We start from the raw sequence: 15,061 nt of genomic DNA, 5'->3' as shown, positions 1-15,061 counted from the left end.
CAATTAACTATGGGTCTGATACRGTTTTCCAGTTATCTGCCATCCATGTCGTCGTAACAGAAGCATGCTATAGGGCACAGACWTGAGCGGACCTTCAGAGCTCTCGGGAGAGGGAGAATCCAAATATTGTCAGCATCTGTCCAAGCACAAGCATGTTCAAGTCCATGTTGGTGCAGTGGGGATACACAGGAGCTGGGCCTGGGCATATCAGCAGACTTTATGAGCTTGTATCTTATGTGAACTCCGTTTAAAGTCAGGAGAAAGGAACGGAGTATTTTTAAGGTATGATTCATCCCATCTTAACAAAGATTTTTAAAATAGCTCAGCTGAATCACACCTGGTATGTTCTGATTTATTTCCGTCAACTATAAACACTGTACATAGAGCTGGAGCCTACATGAGAGCTAGATGTAGGCACTGAGATTTAAAAGCAAGTGAAAACATGTAAGGTCAGTGAAATGACTCGTGCCCTCTGCACTTCAGCCAGCATAACAGCCAGGAACAAGGAAAGAAAGCCCAAGAGCTAGTTTGCTGTGATTAGGCTTGATCTTAGCCTTGCAGCTTATCTATAGTCTGGTTCTATATATAGGTTTCAGAGCTGACTGAGGGCATTCCTGCCTGTAGGCAGGCAGAACCTCAACGAGTGCAAGCTGCAGATGGTGCATTTCTGCAGAGCTCTCTCTGCACACTTTGCTGGGATGGCAAGAGGGGAGGGTGAGCTTGGAGCGGGCACAGAARATGCCTTGGGCTGACCCATCCAGTTCTCCAAAGGTAATTGGCCTCCTTCTACTCTGCTTAAGTTTCTTTTGTGAACCTCRGCATTACTTATGACCTAGATTCAGTTTGCCCCAAGATATTCACGTTAACAACTTAAGTTGTCTGCTGATCACTGAACTTGTTGCTCTCCCTGAAAGGGGCCTCTTTTCCAGGTGAAAGTTGTTAGCACCTTTTAGAAGTATCAGAGCTCTGTGTTCATTTTAGCCAGAGGAAAAAGAAGCAGTACTTGCTCAAGGGGAATAAACACAGCTTGATCACTGTGAATTTATTACCTGCATTTTTATAAAATTATGGGGTGCTGCCAAGTATACACAGTGTTAAGAAATATATAAAACACACAAGCTAAACCTGGAGTCTCCTTAAATCCTTAGTTAAGCAACTAAATAAATGTTATTTTAAACTTTTTTTTTAAAAAAATGCCTGATCATGGATTGCTTGTGTTTATTTAGATTTAGTTATGTATTTACTTTAGATTTAGAGACTAAAAAAAGTTGTATGTCATATCCTGTGGACCTTTTGGCCCTATGATACACACTAACTTTACCTGCTTAATATAACTCACAACAAATTCCTGTCTCCCACTAACTTTATAGTGAGAGCTACCCTTACTCCACATTTTCAGAGGTCTAGGGGAAAAAAGAGCTTTCCCAYGTGCCTCAGCAATCATCCAACTTGGTCATTTGTGTGCTTAGATACAGATTTTGGCTTAAGTTCTTAGGCCCACAGTAGATGTGATAATCTAAGAGATRTTATAGTAGATGCTTTTGTAAAGTTCCAGGCACCTGATGCATCTGGCTTTCCTGCAGTCCAGGTAGAAGCTAGGTCACTGGGGAKGTGTTAGTCTGGCCCTTGCATTCAGGTTTTTTAACGAAGTATCGAAATAACTTTTAGTTGTGTCAGAAGAGCCCAGGACTCCTCCTGCAGACAGCTAGGAGACTCTCTCACATCTTTGTCCTTATGCTTTGGTGATGAGAGTATGCAACTGCAATTTGGTTATAGTGAGCACAGATGTGATGATGCCTAATGACRTAACAGCATAACCACTAATACGTAATACCTAGAGTGCTTCTTGAAAACACTGTGGATAATCAAGTATTCTTCAGGGAAGCTGGGAAGCCAGAAGCTTTATTCTAACAAGCTTACTGGTGCTCTTGTTCATCAGGAGCAGTTCTGCTACATGAACACAGTACAGTGGTATAAAATACTGATGTAGGACAAACAAGAATTAGATCACARCATTGGGTTATTTCTTGAGTCTGTTTGTACTAGACACATTATTCCTATCTGTATCTTCTTAGATACATTACAAAGTGAAAGTAGTGCATATCTCAGAGATGCTGCTCAAATCCTGGACCTCCAGACCATGATTCTTAAGCAGGTACCGAAGAGACAGCCAAATGTACAGCTTGTCCATGTGATTTATTCCAAACTGCTGTAGCATATCAGATGAAATAACACTGAATAGGTAACAGGGTCAAACACTTATTCAGCAGAGCTGAGTTTTATTCTCCCTTTTTAATATGCAAAACTTTCCCTTAAAATAAAGGAATTACGTATTTACTTCTTGTAAGTGACCTGTCYTTCTACTCTCTAGTTTCCTGAGTAGGGATCTATGGAAAACTCATCGAGCTATAGCCTCTTTTGAAGAAGGAAGCCTCTATGCTTCTTCTTGGGTCATGTAAACATTTAACACTAAACTGGTTTCAGCAGTAGTTTTGCAAAAACTTATCCTTCGTTCCCCATCAAATATTAAAGAACAGACACTGATTTCATACCTGGAACAACATAGCTTCATGTGATATCGTAGGAACAGAACTTCTGGCCTGAAACACACACATTCAAAGAACCAGCAGTATTTTCTACCATARATATAGGAGGAAACAGTTCCTTTTCTTAAAATCTCAGCCTTCAAAGTTCTGAATGCCTACAGTTGCCACTGTCTCATCTTCTAGTTGCACTCCACATATGGACAAAACTCWTGTCAGATCCAAGGGTAGTTCTGCTTGAGTAACAACTAAATAAGGATTTCAACATGTATCTCRGTTACTTAAATAATCGTGTTTGACACAATGAGGTCTCTTTCCTCATCATTGTTGAGTTGTAACTACCTTTCAATCAAAAGAGATTTTCATTCAGCARAATGATACTAGTGATTACCAGCATACTCTTTGCAGGTTAAGTATGATAAAAATTTTCAGTGCTAGTAAATATTTGATCTTAATAGGAGAGTTCTGTCCTTTCTAGATGAAAAATATTTAAACAGAAATCCCCAGAATCCCATACAGCAATTAAAAAAGATTGTGTGTGACTACAAAGAACTTTGTTCTCATCATTTCCTCCTTTCCCAGTGGAGTGTGTGTGCACACTTTGCTGTCTTTTATCTTTCCTCATCTCCCTTCCTTCTCTTTTCTCTTTTTTCTCATATATAACAGAACTATCATCTACAAGTCCACATTCATCTATTAAGCGGTGGTTCCCACACAGCATGCCAGTGTTGCTTCTTACAAACCAAAGGTACAAAAGTAGATACCTGTGAGCCTTGAGGTTGATCCAAAGGGGATTGTGAGTTTGTTTGAAGACAGYAAGGTGAAAAGGAGAAATGCACAGTTTCTGTCTGACTGGCATGGTTATGTCAAAATGCAAGTCTTACTTTAGTTGGCAGGTTCAAGCTATAAATTAGACAGGAGGGGGCTCAGTGTGCATTTACTGCCTTTGGACTCTCATCATTATGGGGATTAACAGAAGTGACAAGGAAAGAAGAATGCAAAAAGCTTAAAAGCTTAACACGTAATTTTTAGAGAGAATTCGTAAAAGGAAAGAAATAGCACTGTGAACTGTCAGCAAGATTAAAAATTCAGACCTACTAAAACTGCTGTGAGCAATAAAAGCAAGCTGCCAGGAAGGATGAAATTTTAAGTGATCCATTTACTGCTTTACTTACTGGAGGATGAGGGCATATGGGGGTCAGAACTGGTTTACATGACTTTATCTTGCGTTTTCTTCTGGAGAAGCCAGAATGCTTTCCATGAAAGCCATTACCAATCTGATTCTTATTCCAGACCTCTTACTTCCTGAACACCCTCYCAAATGGCAGCAGGCTCGCATGGCTGGAGGCTTAATTAAAGGAAGAAAGACTTTTCTCATTGCAATGACTGTTTCTTCTACTGCTGATGCAATGTTTTCACCCCAATATATACTGCAAGCCCATACTACAGAATAGCCTATGTCTCCTGGAATATGTTTACTGCAGTCATTCTTAGTGGGATCAGTAGTAGGAGGTCAACATCGTTCTGAAGGAACTTATCCCGCTGTAGGACAAGACACAGAATTAGGCAATGGTAAATGTTATGGAAAATATTCTTGTCCCTTATTGCCCTGTTTACTTCAGCATCATGCAGCATATGATATAAACAGACTAGAGGTTCAGCTAAATGTCTTTGGTCCAGCTCAGAAAAGAAAGGTTTCAGCTTCTAATTGCAAGAGACAAAGGCTGTGCACAGCTACATGGAGAGAGGGAACACTGAATGACAAGGGGGGGGTGGCAATCATCCTTCTCTCTCAGATAAGGCAGAATATATTGCTGAGTTACACAAGAAGACACGAACTGTGGCTTTTGCAGGAAAGAACCACTTGGGCTCATCACAGAACGCGTATCAGACAGTTTTGCACATAATTACCTAGCCGTAAGATTGAGTGGGTTTAATTGGCTTCACTAGAATTGCAGCAGATCTACRTTTGTTTCCCAGAACAGAATTTGACCTCAGGTTTTGCTCTTTAGCCAGCAATATATTGTGGTTTGCATCTTGAGCAGGTAGAGTTGTTGACCTGCATAGTGCTCCTGAAAATTAGTTTTCCTTTTTGATTTGATGGGACTTTTTGGAGTGAAAGGATTTTTTTGTGTAAAGTTGCTAGACTAGAGAACACAAGAGTATTGCTTGGCAAGATCCTTACATGCTTCTAAACACGTTAACTTTTTCTTTCTTTGTAATGGTTTCTTTCCACAATAAACTCCATGAGACCTTCTGTAGAAGCACCCACTTTTGTGAATCTTGTAATAGGACAACAGATTGATCTTTAGTCTGAGTTTGACCTAGGCCAAGAATGACTAAAAGTTAACAACATTGCAAGGTTGTTTCTTAGCCAGCATGAAATGAGAGGGATGATGATCAGTCTCCTACTAGGCAAATGTCTGCAAGAAAATAAACTGCAGAACCACTGGCTGTGGATATGTCGGCACTACACAATGCGATGCAAGACGGAGATGTCTGACATGCCATATCCTCACACAGTTAAATGTGCCCACAGCTGAATACCGTGCAGAGATACCAGTTCAGACTCAGTGTAGTTACATCAGCGCAATCCACACCAAAGCTGTCGTGACTATGCCACTCCCAGTTCTGGAGCTGTACAGCTAAGCAGGGTGTCTCCGAATGGCGCTCTCTCGGCTTGCGTAAATGTGTCCGGAACGGACTAAGAGAACCTTCTGTTAATTAACTCCCAGTAGTTGATAAGTGTTGGCCGGGGAMGGGAGAAACAATTAACATCATTGCCAAAGATTACTGAGATACACAATAAACAGTGCAGAGCTACTTATGGATAACACACATGATCTACCTTGTTTAATTTCAAGAGATGTATTAAATAATTGCTTTATTTATGCACATTTTCCTCTAACTCAAGTGTCCCCAGCTATTTCAGCAAATTCTGTTTATTGTACACTCTTCCACAGAGTGGCCAGTTAACACTAACAAATTTTCATTCAAGAGGGGGGAAAAAAAGATGGTAAAAGCTCTCCTAATTGAAATAGCATGATACAGTGAAGATTATCTGCCTCTGGCTATATCAATTGTCTCACTGCTTTTAATGATTCGCTACAGGTGCTTGATAAATCTCTTCCTTCAAATCTGCAAGTCACAGGGCAGGCAGTCTACCAGTATCATTTCTTCTGACTTCATGAGTGGCCTAAGAGATGACTAACAGGCTTTCAAATAGTGTCCATTCTAAGATGGCTCTTCAGCTTCAGTACTGAAGAAATAGTGTTGTATTAAAGTAGGAGATAGAAGAGCTGGAAGGAAAAYAACTTCCTTGCTTTTAACAATACCAAGGACCAGATGATTAGACATTATTAGCCACTGAGGCTGTAGTTGCTTCTGTAGCATTTTGTTAATTCACATTTATCAGAGGGAGCAAAAGGAAACAAATACTCCTTGCATCATGCAAACCTCCAAGCTGACTGAAAAAATAATGAAAGAGTGTCCCCTCCATTGAATGAGCTGCATGTTTTTCAGTCAGTTTAAATGGATGAACTGTTTGGGGTAGGGACTCGGTTCCATGTTTGCATAGCACCTCACATAGTGAAGTGAGATCCGCATCTGGGTCTAACCGCTGCCACCAGTAAAGCTGCAACAAGGTAGAAGCAAGACTGATTCCCATTCCATGGGTTCTTGTGAAGATGCTGCCAACTGGGGGTAAATGTAATGACAGAACTGGGGGACGAGAGGGTCATCAAGTTGGCAGCTTACTCTGTGAAGAAAATATATTGCTTCTGCCTTGGTTACCACAAATAAGTAGTAACATTTAAAGGCCAAACTTGCAGCAGATGGCTTGCAGATGACTTACAGGAACATTTTTAGCAACCTTCCTTCTTCAATCACCAGGATTCAAGATCCTTGAATGGTCTTTTTCTAGTCTCATTGTAAGCACTCGTTGAGCTCATTGTGTCACTRTAGTTCATCACATTATGCCTGTCCACTGGTGCAAAACTTAATTAGCTACTCATGTTGGATATACAGCTGAGCTGCATTTTATGGAAGAACTCAAAGCAACCAAAATTAGAGTAGTGGCATTTTTCTCTTTATCTGATCTCGTGTCACAGCTCTTCAGTGACCTCCAGCATACTTCTCCATGAAGATCCCAGCAGATGCCTGCAACATCTAATGAAGGGATAGCTTGTCTCTTCTATTTGAAATATGCAGGTGCATGCACATGTATATTTCAGTACTTTCTGACTTTTGGCAATTTAAGAATTTTACTTTAATAGTTAGAATTTCTTTTGATGTCTTAAGTGAGCTTGAGTGTCTTGAGTCTCAGCAGGAATTTTTTTCTCATTAGAGTGTTTATTCAAATTAAATTTAACATGCAGCATATTTTCCTTTTGCAGGGCACACACATGTTTCAACCGTTTGGATCTTCCACCTTATCCCTCATATTCTATGCTGTATGAAAAGCTGTTGACAGCTGTTGAAGAAACTAGTACCTTTGGACTTGAATGAGGGAGTTCAGGCACTTCTGGTGTTTTTCTGGCTGATGATGTCACCTTTCCTTTCCATCATTATTTGATCTTGGTTTCTCATGTTTTTATTTTTGAAAACAAAAAAAAAAAATCAAGATTGACAAAAGCTGTGCATGAAGAACTGCCGCCCTCTAAGATCTAACCTTCATGCTTTCATCCTCTTTCCAATGGACTGCTAGTCTGTATGCAATAGAAAAACAACTGTCTCGAGGTTTCTGTATCTCTCTACATACCTCCATTAATAACAATGAAAATACAGATGCAAGTTATGCTACACTTGACCAAATGTTAATAAATGTTTACTTCCATCTACGTTGATTAAAAAATAAAAAACCCTCATCAAGCATTCCAAGCTTTTATATGCCCACATCTTCTAAATCAATCCACGATTCCATCTTACTTCTTAACAGTTGAATCCAGTACTAGGAGCTGGTCAAATATATCTTTAATCCATCCTTTTTTCCCCTGTATATATTGTCCATCTGAGAGACAACTATGAGCAAAACTGAAATTTTTATATACAAACTCATGATCCACATCAGTTGCATCAGCTGGAACTGGCCCAGATACACGGTGCAGATAAGACCTTCAAAAACTAAACAACAACCTGTAACGCAATGCAAAGCATAACAGCAGTTGTTATGATTGTTTCTTGCAAGTACTGGAGAGAACTTGCACTTCAGAGATACTGGGAGGGGCATCTCTATTGCAATGTTTACCACACAAGAAGCACAAGGTTGTGCACACTCAAGAAGGATGTGTTATTATGTAGCATAAAGGACAAGGCTCCCTTACCTTAGTATTGTATGTGATAAGGAAAGGGGGAAATAAGAAGAATGTTCTACTCTTAYGAAAACCCTGGAGTTCTATTTACCAGATCTTTGTTTTCTGATGTTTAAAATGCTCCTTTCCAAATGAAAAGTCTAGACAATACCATACCCTGTATCCAGAGCCATTTACTTTCTGTCAGGCTGGGCTAATCTATGGTTACTGTTTTTTTTTTTTTTTTCCTTCCCTTCCTCCCTCTTAGTTATGTTATTTTCCTTTCTTTTTCAGTGCAAATCTCCAAAACCTCAAGAACAGTTGTATACAGAAGGTTCTACTCTAGGGGCTATTATATGAGAAGCTGCAGTGAATGAGGGTGCTTGTCAAGGATGAAGGGGATTATAACTCTCTTTTGGTTAAGAATTTGTTGTAATTCCTCTTGGAGTAAGCCCCCAAATCCCTCCAGTCATATTAGGTACAACTAAATTAAAGATCTAGCTCTTGTTACTTCAGATATAACCCTCTTCAATTTGGTGTACTTTGCATTCCGGCTCGGAAGCCAGAGAATGAAATGAAAACAGCAGTAAACTTGTCTTTGGATGGATTTTGCTGAGGCTCAACCTCACAGCTCTGATTGTGTTCTACTTTTAAACTTTGCTGCCCTTGTTTTCTAATACCCATCTCAGATTGAAAGTGTTTGTCTTAACTGGGAAAAGGAAGTATGAAGTATCTTTTTACTTCTGACAATAAGGGTGTTAAAGGATGTATAAAATACAAAGCAAGAGGCTTGTGAAGTAGCACTGAAGGTAAGTGAGAAAGTAACACAGCGTCTAGCAGTTCACATGAAATGCCCCTCCTTAGGGGCTTGTTACTGTTAGTCATGTGCTAGCTGTGCTTCAGAAAACAGTCAAACCAGGAGAACAGTTCAATGTCAGACACATCTTATTGCCATAAATTCTCTCTCTGGAGAAAATATCCAGGCCCAGCTTTCACGTGTATTTGTACGGTGTATAGAAACTCATCACACTCGATTGACTGCATTCTTTGAGTTTTAAGTCATTCTCCTCTGATTCTTAGGTCAATAGATGTTTGAACGGTGATTGACCCAAAGACATGTTTCTAGGCAGAAATAGTAGCTTTTTGTTAATGATATATAAAATATTTGGGATATTTAAATTGCCCCATTCATTCCGTCTCTGTAACATTTCAGCCACTTTTATACTAATTTATTGTATGACTTTTACTGAGGATCTATTTTATAGTACGTGTTATTTTTCATATTGAGGGCTCATATTAGAGTTGCCTACAGAGGCCTCAGCTACAGGCTAGTTCCGTTGGACTAGTCACTGTAAATGATGCTTATTACTTCTACAAAGTAGTTCTGAGTCATCTATTGCACATGCCCAGCCCCCCTGCACAGTAGTGATGGAACTCTTTTTGTCTTTTTGTCTTTTTTCTGAGAGCATCTGTTACATGCACATGAATTACATCAGAGCGAGTCACACCAAGAGAGACCGAACAACTCAGTCGTCAACCTATGTAATTTCTGCCTCCTTCACCACTGGGCCCCAAAATCCAGTGATTCATGTACCGCTCCTCTTTTTTTTTCTGGTAGTGTTACAAAGTTACCTGCACTATGTCAAAAGTTGGATGTCTTCCAACAATAAAAGAAAAGTAGGAGAAGTATCCAACTGGTTGTTCCCAGTTGGGTCAAAGAAAATAGTGCATCAAGAGCTGTCTCATTAACATAGTAAAAAAGAAAAACAAAAAGTTCCAATCTTTACAATATTGTATAGTTAGAATTTTTTAAGTATTTAAAAACTATATTTTATTAAGAAAAAGTGAAACTATTTTTTGTAGCCTAATAAAAGATATTTGTATTTCAGAGACAGCATSAAACCCCACTGATTGAAACAAAAAAAGCTTTCTCCTGAAATTCTTCTTCACATCATGTTCTGGCACTCACTATACAGTACGAGCTAGATTAGGTGGCATACATCTCCATGTTCAGCAGATGCCATCTCAGGCAGCTTGTGTGTTCCTCATTTAGGAAACAAACAACATTAGCCAGCTACTTTCCATCAGAATCTTTGGCAAAAGCTGTCTTTCAAGTGCAGAGTCTAGAATATTTTTAAAAGGCTGTTTTCTTAAGTGACTGTGATGATATCAAAGTAACAAGAGCATTGTTACTTTGCAGGTTTTTCCTTGCAGGGTTGTTTGCTTTTTTTTTTTTTTTTTTTTTTTTTTTTTTAATCTAAAGCTAAGAATGGGGACAGACAGTTGACTCTCTTCTTCATAAAACAAAGAGAAAGAAAATGCCATACTACTGTTCGCTTTTCTTGCTTTCTACTGTTCCACTTCTCCTCCCAAATGCCCTACCTCAATAGGTTTTCAAACATGGACATCTCCAGGATACCGGGATCAACCTCTCACAGTGCAATTCTCCATTCATTGTATCATGCCAAGGGCTGAATGCAGTCCCCATCTGGCGCGAAGGGGAAGCTGTGCATCTAAGTGGTACGGTAATGTTAGCGAGAGCAAGTGAGGCARCGAATGGTGCTAACAGGAGCGGGGGAGGCACCCATCTCCCTTGCCTTGTTATTTAACCTGCCCATTATGCAAGCAATTGCCTTCGTTATTGTTATTACTGCATATAGGAGGCAAATACCCTTCCTTGTTCACCTTTCAGTTCAAATGCTGTTGCTCCCGTGCAGGATCCTTTGCGCTCTCCCCGGGTCTGCATTTTCACTGGTGAAGCACTGATTGGTCATTACAGAATTTCTGGTTTCATTATTTTCCCACGGGAAAGACTGTAAGATTTTCTATAGAGTAGATTTCTGGTAAAATACATCAGCAATGAAAGTCAAAAAAACCCACGATCTGTTCTGTTGCTTCACCTCCATTCCCTTGAAATATGTTTTGGCTAATTATTCTAAGACAAGACATCCATATCAGTAAATTCAAAATGCAAGTGAAAGAAATAGAACAGGAAATCTAAAGGATTTTGTGAATTGCAGTTGTCAACAGAAGCAATGCAGGTTTGGTTGTAAAGGGGTGTTATCTTTCTGAAAGTGATTGTTGTGATGATATTAATGGTGGAGGGAAGGAAAAATTCTGTTCATGAAATCCTGATGCTATACTAGCATTAAGCTGAAGATATATGAATGAAAATAGATACTCTAAATCATCAGTAGGTCTTCCACCCTGAAATATTCTTACTGACTGCTCAAGTAAATAAGCTATGCAGGATTTAATCCACTACAAATATAACTGTAYCTTATCATTGATTGCATTGGGTCTAAACTTTACAAATGTTGTCAGTTCAGTTTGGAGTATGTTGCATGAGCATTCAGTTTCAATCATGTAGTTGTGCGTATCCTGAATTTGACTTCTATGTTTTAGGGAGATCCAAGGCTATCACAACCCATATGTAACCAGTCCAAACTAAACCACAAAGTGGTCTGGAGAAATCATGAGTTTTGTACAGATCTGACACAGAAGACTTTTTTCACCCATTTTGCTCAAGTGCCCATGAACTTTCCAACGAATTGTAGCTAAGGTTTGCATTCTTAGTCTAGCCTGAGAGACAGCTGGGGGAGGGAATTGGGGAGGGGGGTTGTTTTTGTGTTTTGCTGGTTTGTTCTAGTTTCACTGTAACAAATAGTTGACATAYTTCTAGTTGAAAACAGTGGGACACTGAATTTGGACACGGAAATCAATGATGATGTAAGCTAAAATATAGCACACGGGATGAGCTAAACTCATCCTTTGCTATTAATCCTGTGACAGTCTATGAAATTACAAAAAGATGAATCTGACTGCAGATTTAATTTCTATTGAAATAATAATTATTTGCCCTGTCTCCATGGTAACATTAATAGGRCTTCCCAGTAAAGATTGAACACTTTCAGTCAAATGCAGACCAACAGATCTTTCTATAACAAATGCGGTGCTTTTTTATTCTTATTCTTGCTGTACCTCAGTGTTCGTTATTAAAAAAAATGACTGCAATATACTAAGTCTGGGTTTTCCAGTTATCACAAGGTCCAAAAGATTGGATTGTTACTTTCTCTCTAGTGAGTCATGTAGTTCCTTTGTTCTAGCAGAAAAACAGATGCCTGTAGATAGTAGATACTAGGTATAGTAAATATTGTACCATTAGCCAAATTCCCTGCAGCTTCCGATTTATCTAACAGAAATGTCTGTTACAGATTTTGTTAAAGACTACATAAAGTCAGTGGCAGGAAAGGTCCTCATTACTGGACTGATTTTGCTTATATTGACAGAACAATGTCACATGATACTCAGGCTGTGCTTTCTATTCAATCATATCACTATAGAGGAATGTCAATAAACTCACTTTGTTATGGCATTGTGTGTACTGTCTGTGACAAATAATTTCTTTTGTGGAGGACRTATTTTACTAGAGTTGGGGGATACTGGCACTAGTGGAAGTCCATTGACTTAAGGAATTGTGCTTCCTCTGTCAGGGCAGGATCCTATCCTTTCTCACCATTGCATTTAGGCGATTCCACTGCTTTYATTCAGGCTCTCAGGGTTATGTGTCTAAAACCTGAGGTTCTCCACATAATGTGCATAACCRAAGCCCCTGTGCTCTCCTCGACTATCCTAAGTTCAGACCTGCTTGAAAGCATGCAAGCTTGTTCCTTGTTATAGAATATTTCCAGACAGATAGAGGGACAAAAGAGATAAATACTACTTGTGTGTACCTCACTTCCAAGCTTCATTACTTCACTGCAGGTAAGAAATGCAAGTGCAAGGACAACTTTTAATAGCATATGCTGGGTCTGCACTAAGTTTTGACAGCAAATACATAGCAGATGCTGTGGCATTCTTAGTACGTCACACCCATTTCTCTACTGCTCATAATTGTAGTATCTCAGGCATGCTTCATTAGCACATTCCAGGGTAGATTAACATGCCTCAGATACACTCAGCAGACACCTTGGTGATCACACCTTTTTCTTACATAAATGGCATCTCACGATGGATCATTATCAGTATAAACTGAACTATGGGGAAGCTTAAATCAAATACGAGGAACAGTTTTTGCATGGAAAAATAAAAAACAACAGAAGGGCTACAAGGAAAATGGTAAGTATATCTTACATGAGGCAAGCWATTTGGTACCAAATGTGCAACGATGTGACTGTGACAATTGTAAGAGGCCTTCTAGAGTSAGCACTGCATTTCCTCTCACGTGTAGCGCTCAGCACGTGCTCAAGCTCAAGGCCAGCGCTAGCTTTCCCGTGGCAGGGACACCGGTGCCGGTGGCAGCACAAGCCAGGCTCACAGCCCAGTCTCTGTTCAGGATGTGTGTGCGCATGTGCACTCACGTGTGTGCGTGTCTGTTGTGTGTGTGTGCGTGCAGAGGTGGAGGGAGGGAGGGGAATGGTGTTTGTGATACTAGGCTACATTTCTCTGAACTCTTCACCAGTAAAGGAAGGAAGAAGCAATTTTACTAAAAACCAGCGAGATGAACTACTGAACATGAGGATACAACAGAGGAATACATTTCTGTAATGCTGATCTATTTATGTGGCTGGAACTATGCAGAATCCATTACCAGAATCCATTCTATGGTATACATTACTGAATTTCTATTAAAATATAGTCTGTCTGAAACCTCAATACCTACATCAGATGTCTTTCTTGGCATGCTAACAAAACTCCATAAACCTATAGGATATTAAAAATATAGTCACTTCACGTAAGTATCAGAAATAACGTGGCAGCAAAGTTATTTGCTAAAATGGACAATCAGCCCGTGGCCTGATGCTCATTTTTGTATAAGAGGGCACATCGGACAATAGCTGTTACTTCTCAATCATAATGAAGAACAAATACAGAAAGGATCCGTTATATCTCCTCTAAGCATAAATCCTCCTTGAGCTGCAAAGCTACACTTTTATTGATTTTTAATTTAATTCTGGTAACCTTCAAAAGGAATTTTTACCAGTTTTCCTGAAAATATCCTTCACGGAGTATATGGTTTTGTTTGTTTAGTACCTGCCTTGTGTTTGTTTGTTTTATTTTTTTTAAGTCCCTGCCCTCCTGGAATAAAGTTGTGAAGCAAAAAAAACCGACACGTTATTCTGTCTGAAACACAAGCTCTGGCTCCTTTTTAAAATAAAGCTTTGGTATAAGGCACATTCACATTGCTCTAACTCTAGTGCCAGTGAAGATCATCCCTACTCTTCTAGGGTRAGTAGAACAGAAGTCACCGACGAATAAACAAAGAACACAACTGAGGATTTCTTTCCTGAACTGCTGACAGGCAGGATTTCAAAGGATAAACTTCTATGGTATAAAAATACTGGAACTTTATGAGAAAGCTTTCAGTGTCAGTAGCAACAGTAGTAGTAAGGTCACTTGCCTTTCCTTTTACGAAGAGTAATACACTTTATGGACATACCTTTACAGCTGAAAATTTCTGACCTGAAAATAAAAGACTACTTTAGGTTATTTTCTTTCCCAGTTATGAAATGAATCAGTTGTGAAAAAATGCCACAAATACTCTGCAGCATGATCCATTCAATCCATTTCAAGACTGGACTACAGACAGCAGCTGAAGAATTATTGTTGTGAATGATTTAATAATGCTGCTTTTCCAGAATCACAGCAGCACACAAAAATAGGCTACATGTGCTCAGATTTTTCTGTTTCCAGCACTATAGGCTTCAGTCTGTAGAGAAAGCAGTGTAAGTACCTAAGCAGCCCGCTTCATGGAGTCATTGTATTTAGATAACAACTTTTCAGGAATGCAGCTGGGGCAGCACTGGAATCTGCTTGGGAATTTTGGTACAAGCTGTGATCTGACTTCTATACCTCTTAAATATTTCTTAGTATTTGCATTTCTGAAGCAAGTCTGCTTCAGAAGCACAGATCTGAATTCTTCTGAATGATTGAAATTAACACAGATTACTATAAGGTGATACTTAAAATGTGTGAGGCTATTTTACTGACAGCTTTGTCATCTTTGTCAATTGAACATAAACCTTCCCACTTTCAGTATATAAGTTGACAGCTCTAGTGATTCATGCATTAATTAATATAACTGGGCTTTCAGAATTTAACCCCTGCTGCTATGGTATGTAAAGCACACAACACAGCTTACGAACATATTAATTGTGTTTCTGATGCATATTTAAGTTCTCCTACTGTACAAACTGAGACAGATTATTTTTATGCTCTGCACATAGACAT

At 39.3% G+C, this 15,061-nt stretch overlaps 1 protein-coding gene across 1 annotated transcript in view; it reads left to right on the top strand.

Moving 5' to 3' along the window:
• The window catches only part of HECW1 (HECT, C2 and WW domain containing E3 ubiquitin protein ligase 1), a 265,441-nt gene extending 258,149 nt beyond the window's left edge, over positions 1-7,292 (top strand). Inside the window, exon 28 of the mRNA XM_085320214.1 lies at positions 6,938-7,292. Coding sequence (XP_085176340.1) covers positions 6,938-7,049 — 112 coding nt within the window. The 3' untranslated portion in view covers positions 7,050-7,292. The remainder of the gene's footprint in view (positions 1-6,937) is intronic.
• Positions 7,293-15,061: the final 7,769 nt, after the last annotated feature.

This window comes from Rhea americana, unplaced genomic scaffold (assembly GCF_003343005.1).
Source record: "Rhea americana isolate MKP2758 unplaced genomic scaffold, rheAme1 scaffold_62, whole genome shotgun sequence".
Classification (NCBI taxonomy): Eukaryota; Metazoa; Chordata; class Aves; order Rheiformes; family Rheidae; genus Rhea; species Rhea americana.
Note: the sequence above shows the minus strand (reverse complement) of the source record. Positions and strands in the feature narration are given on the sequence as shown.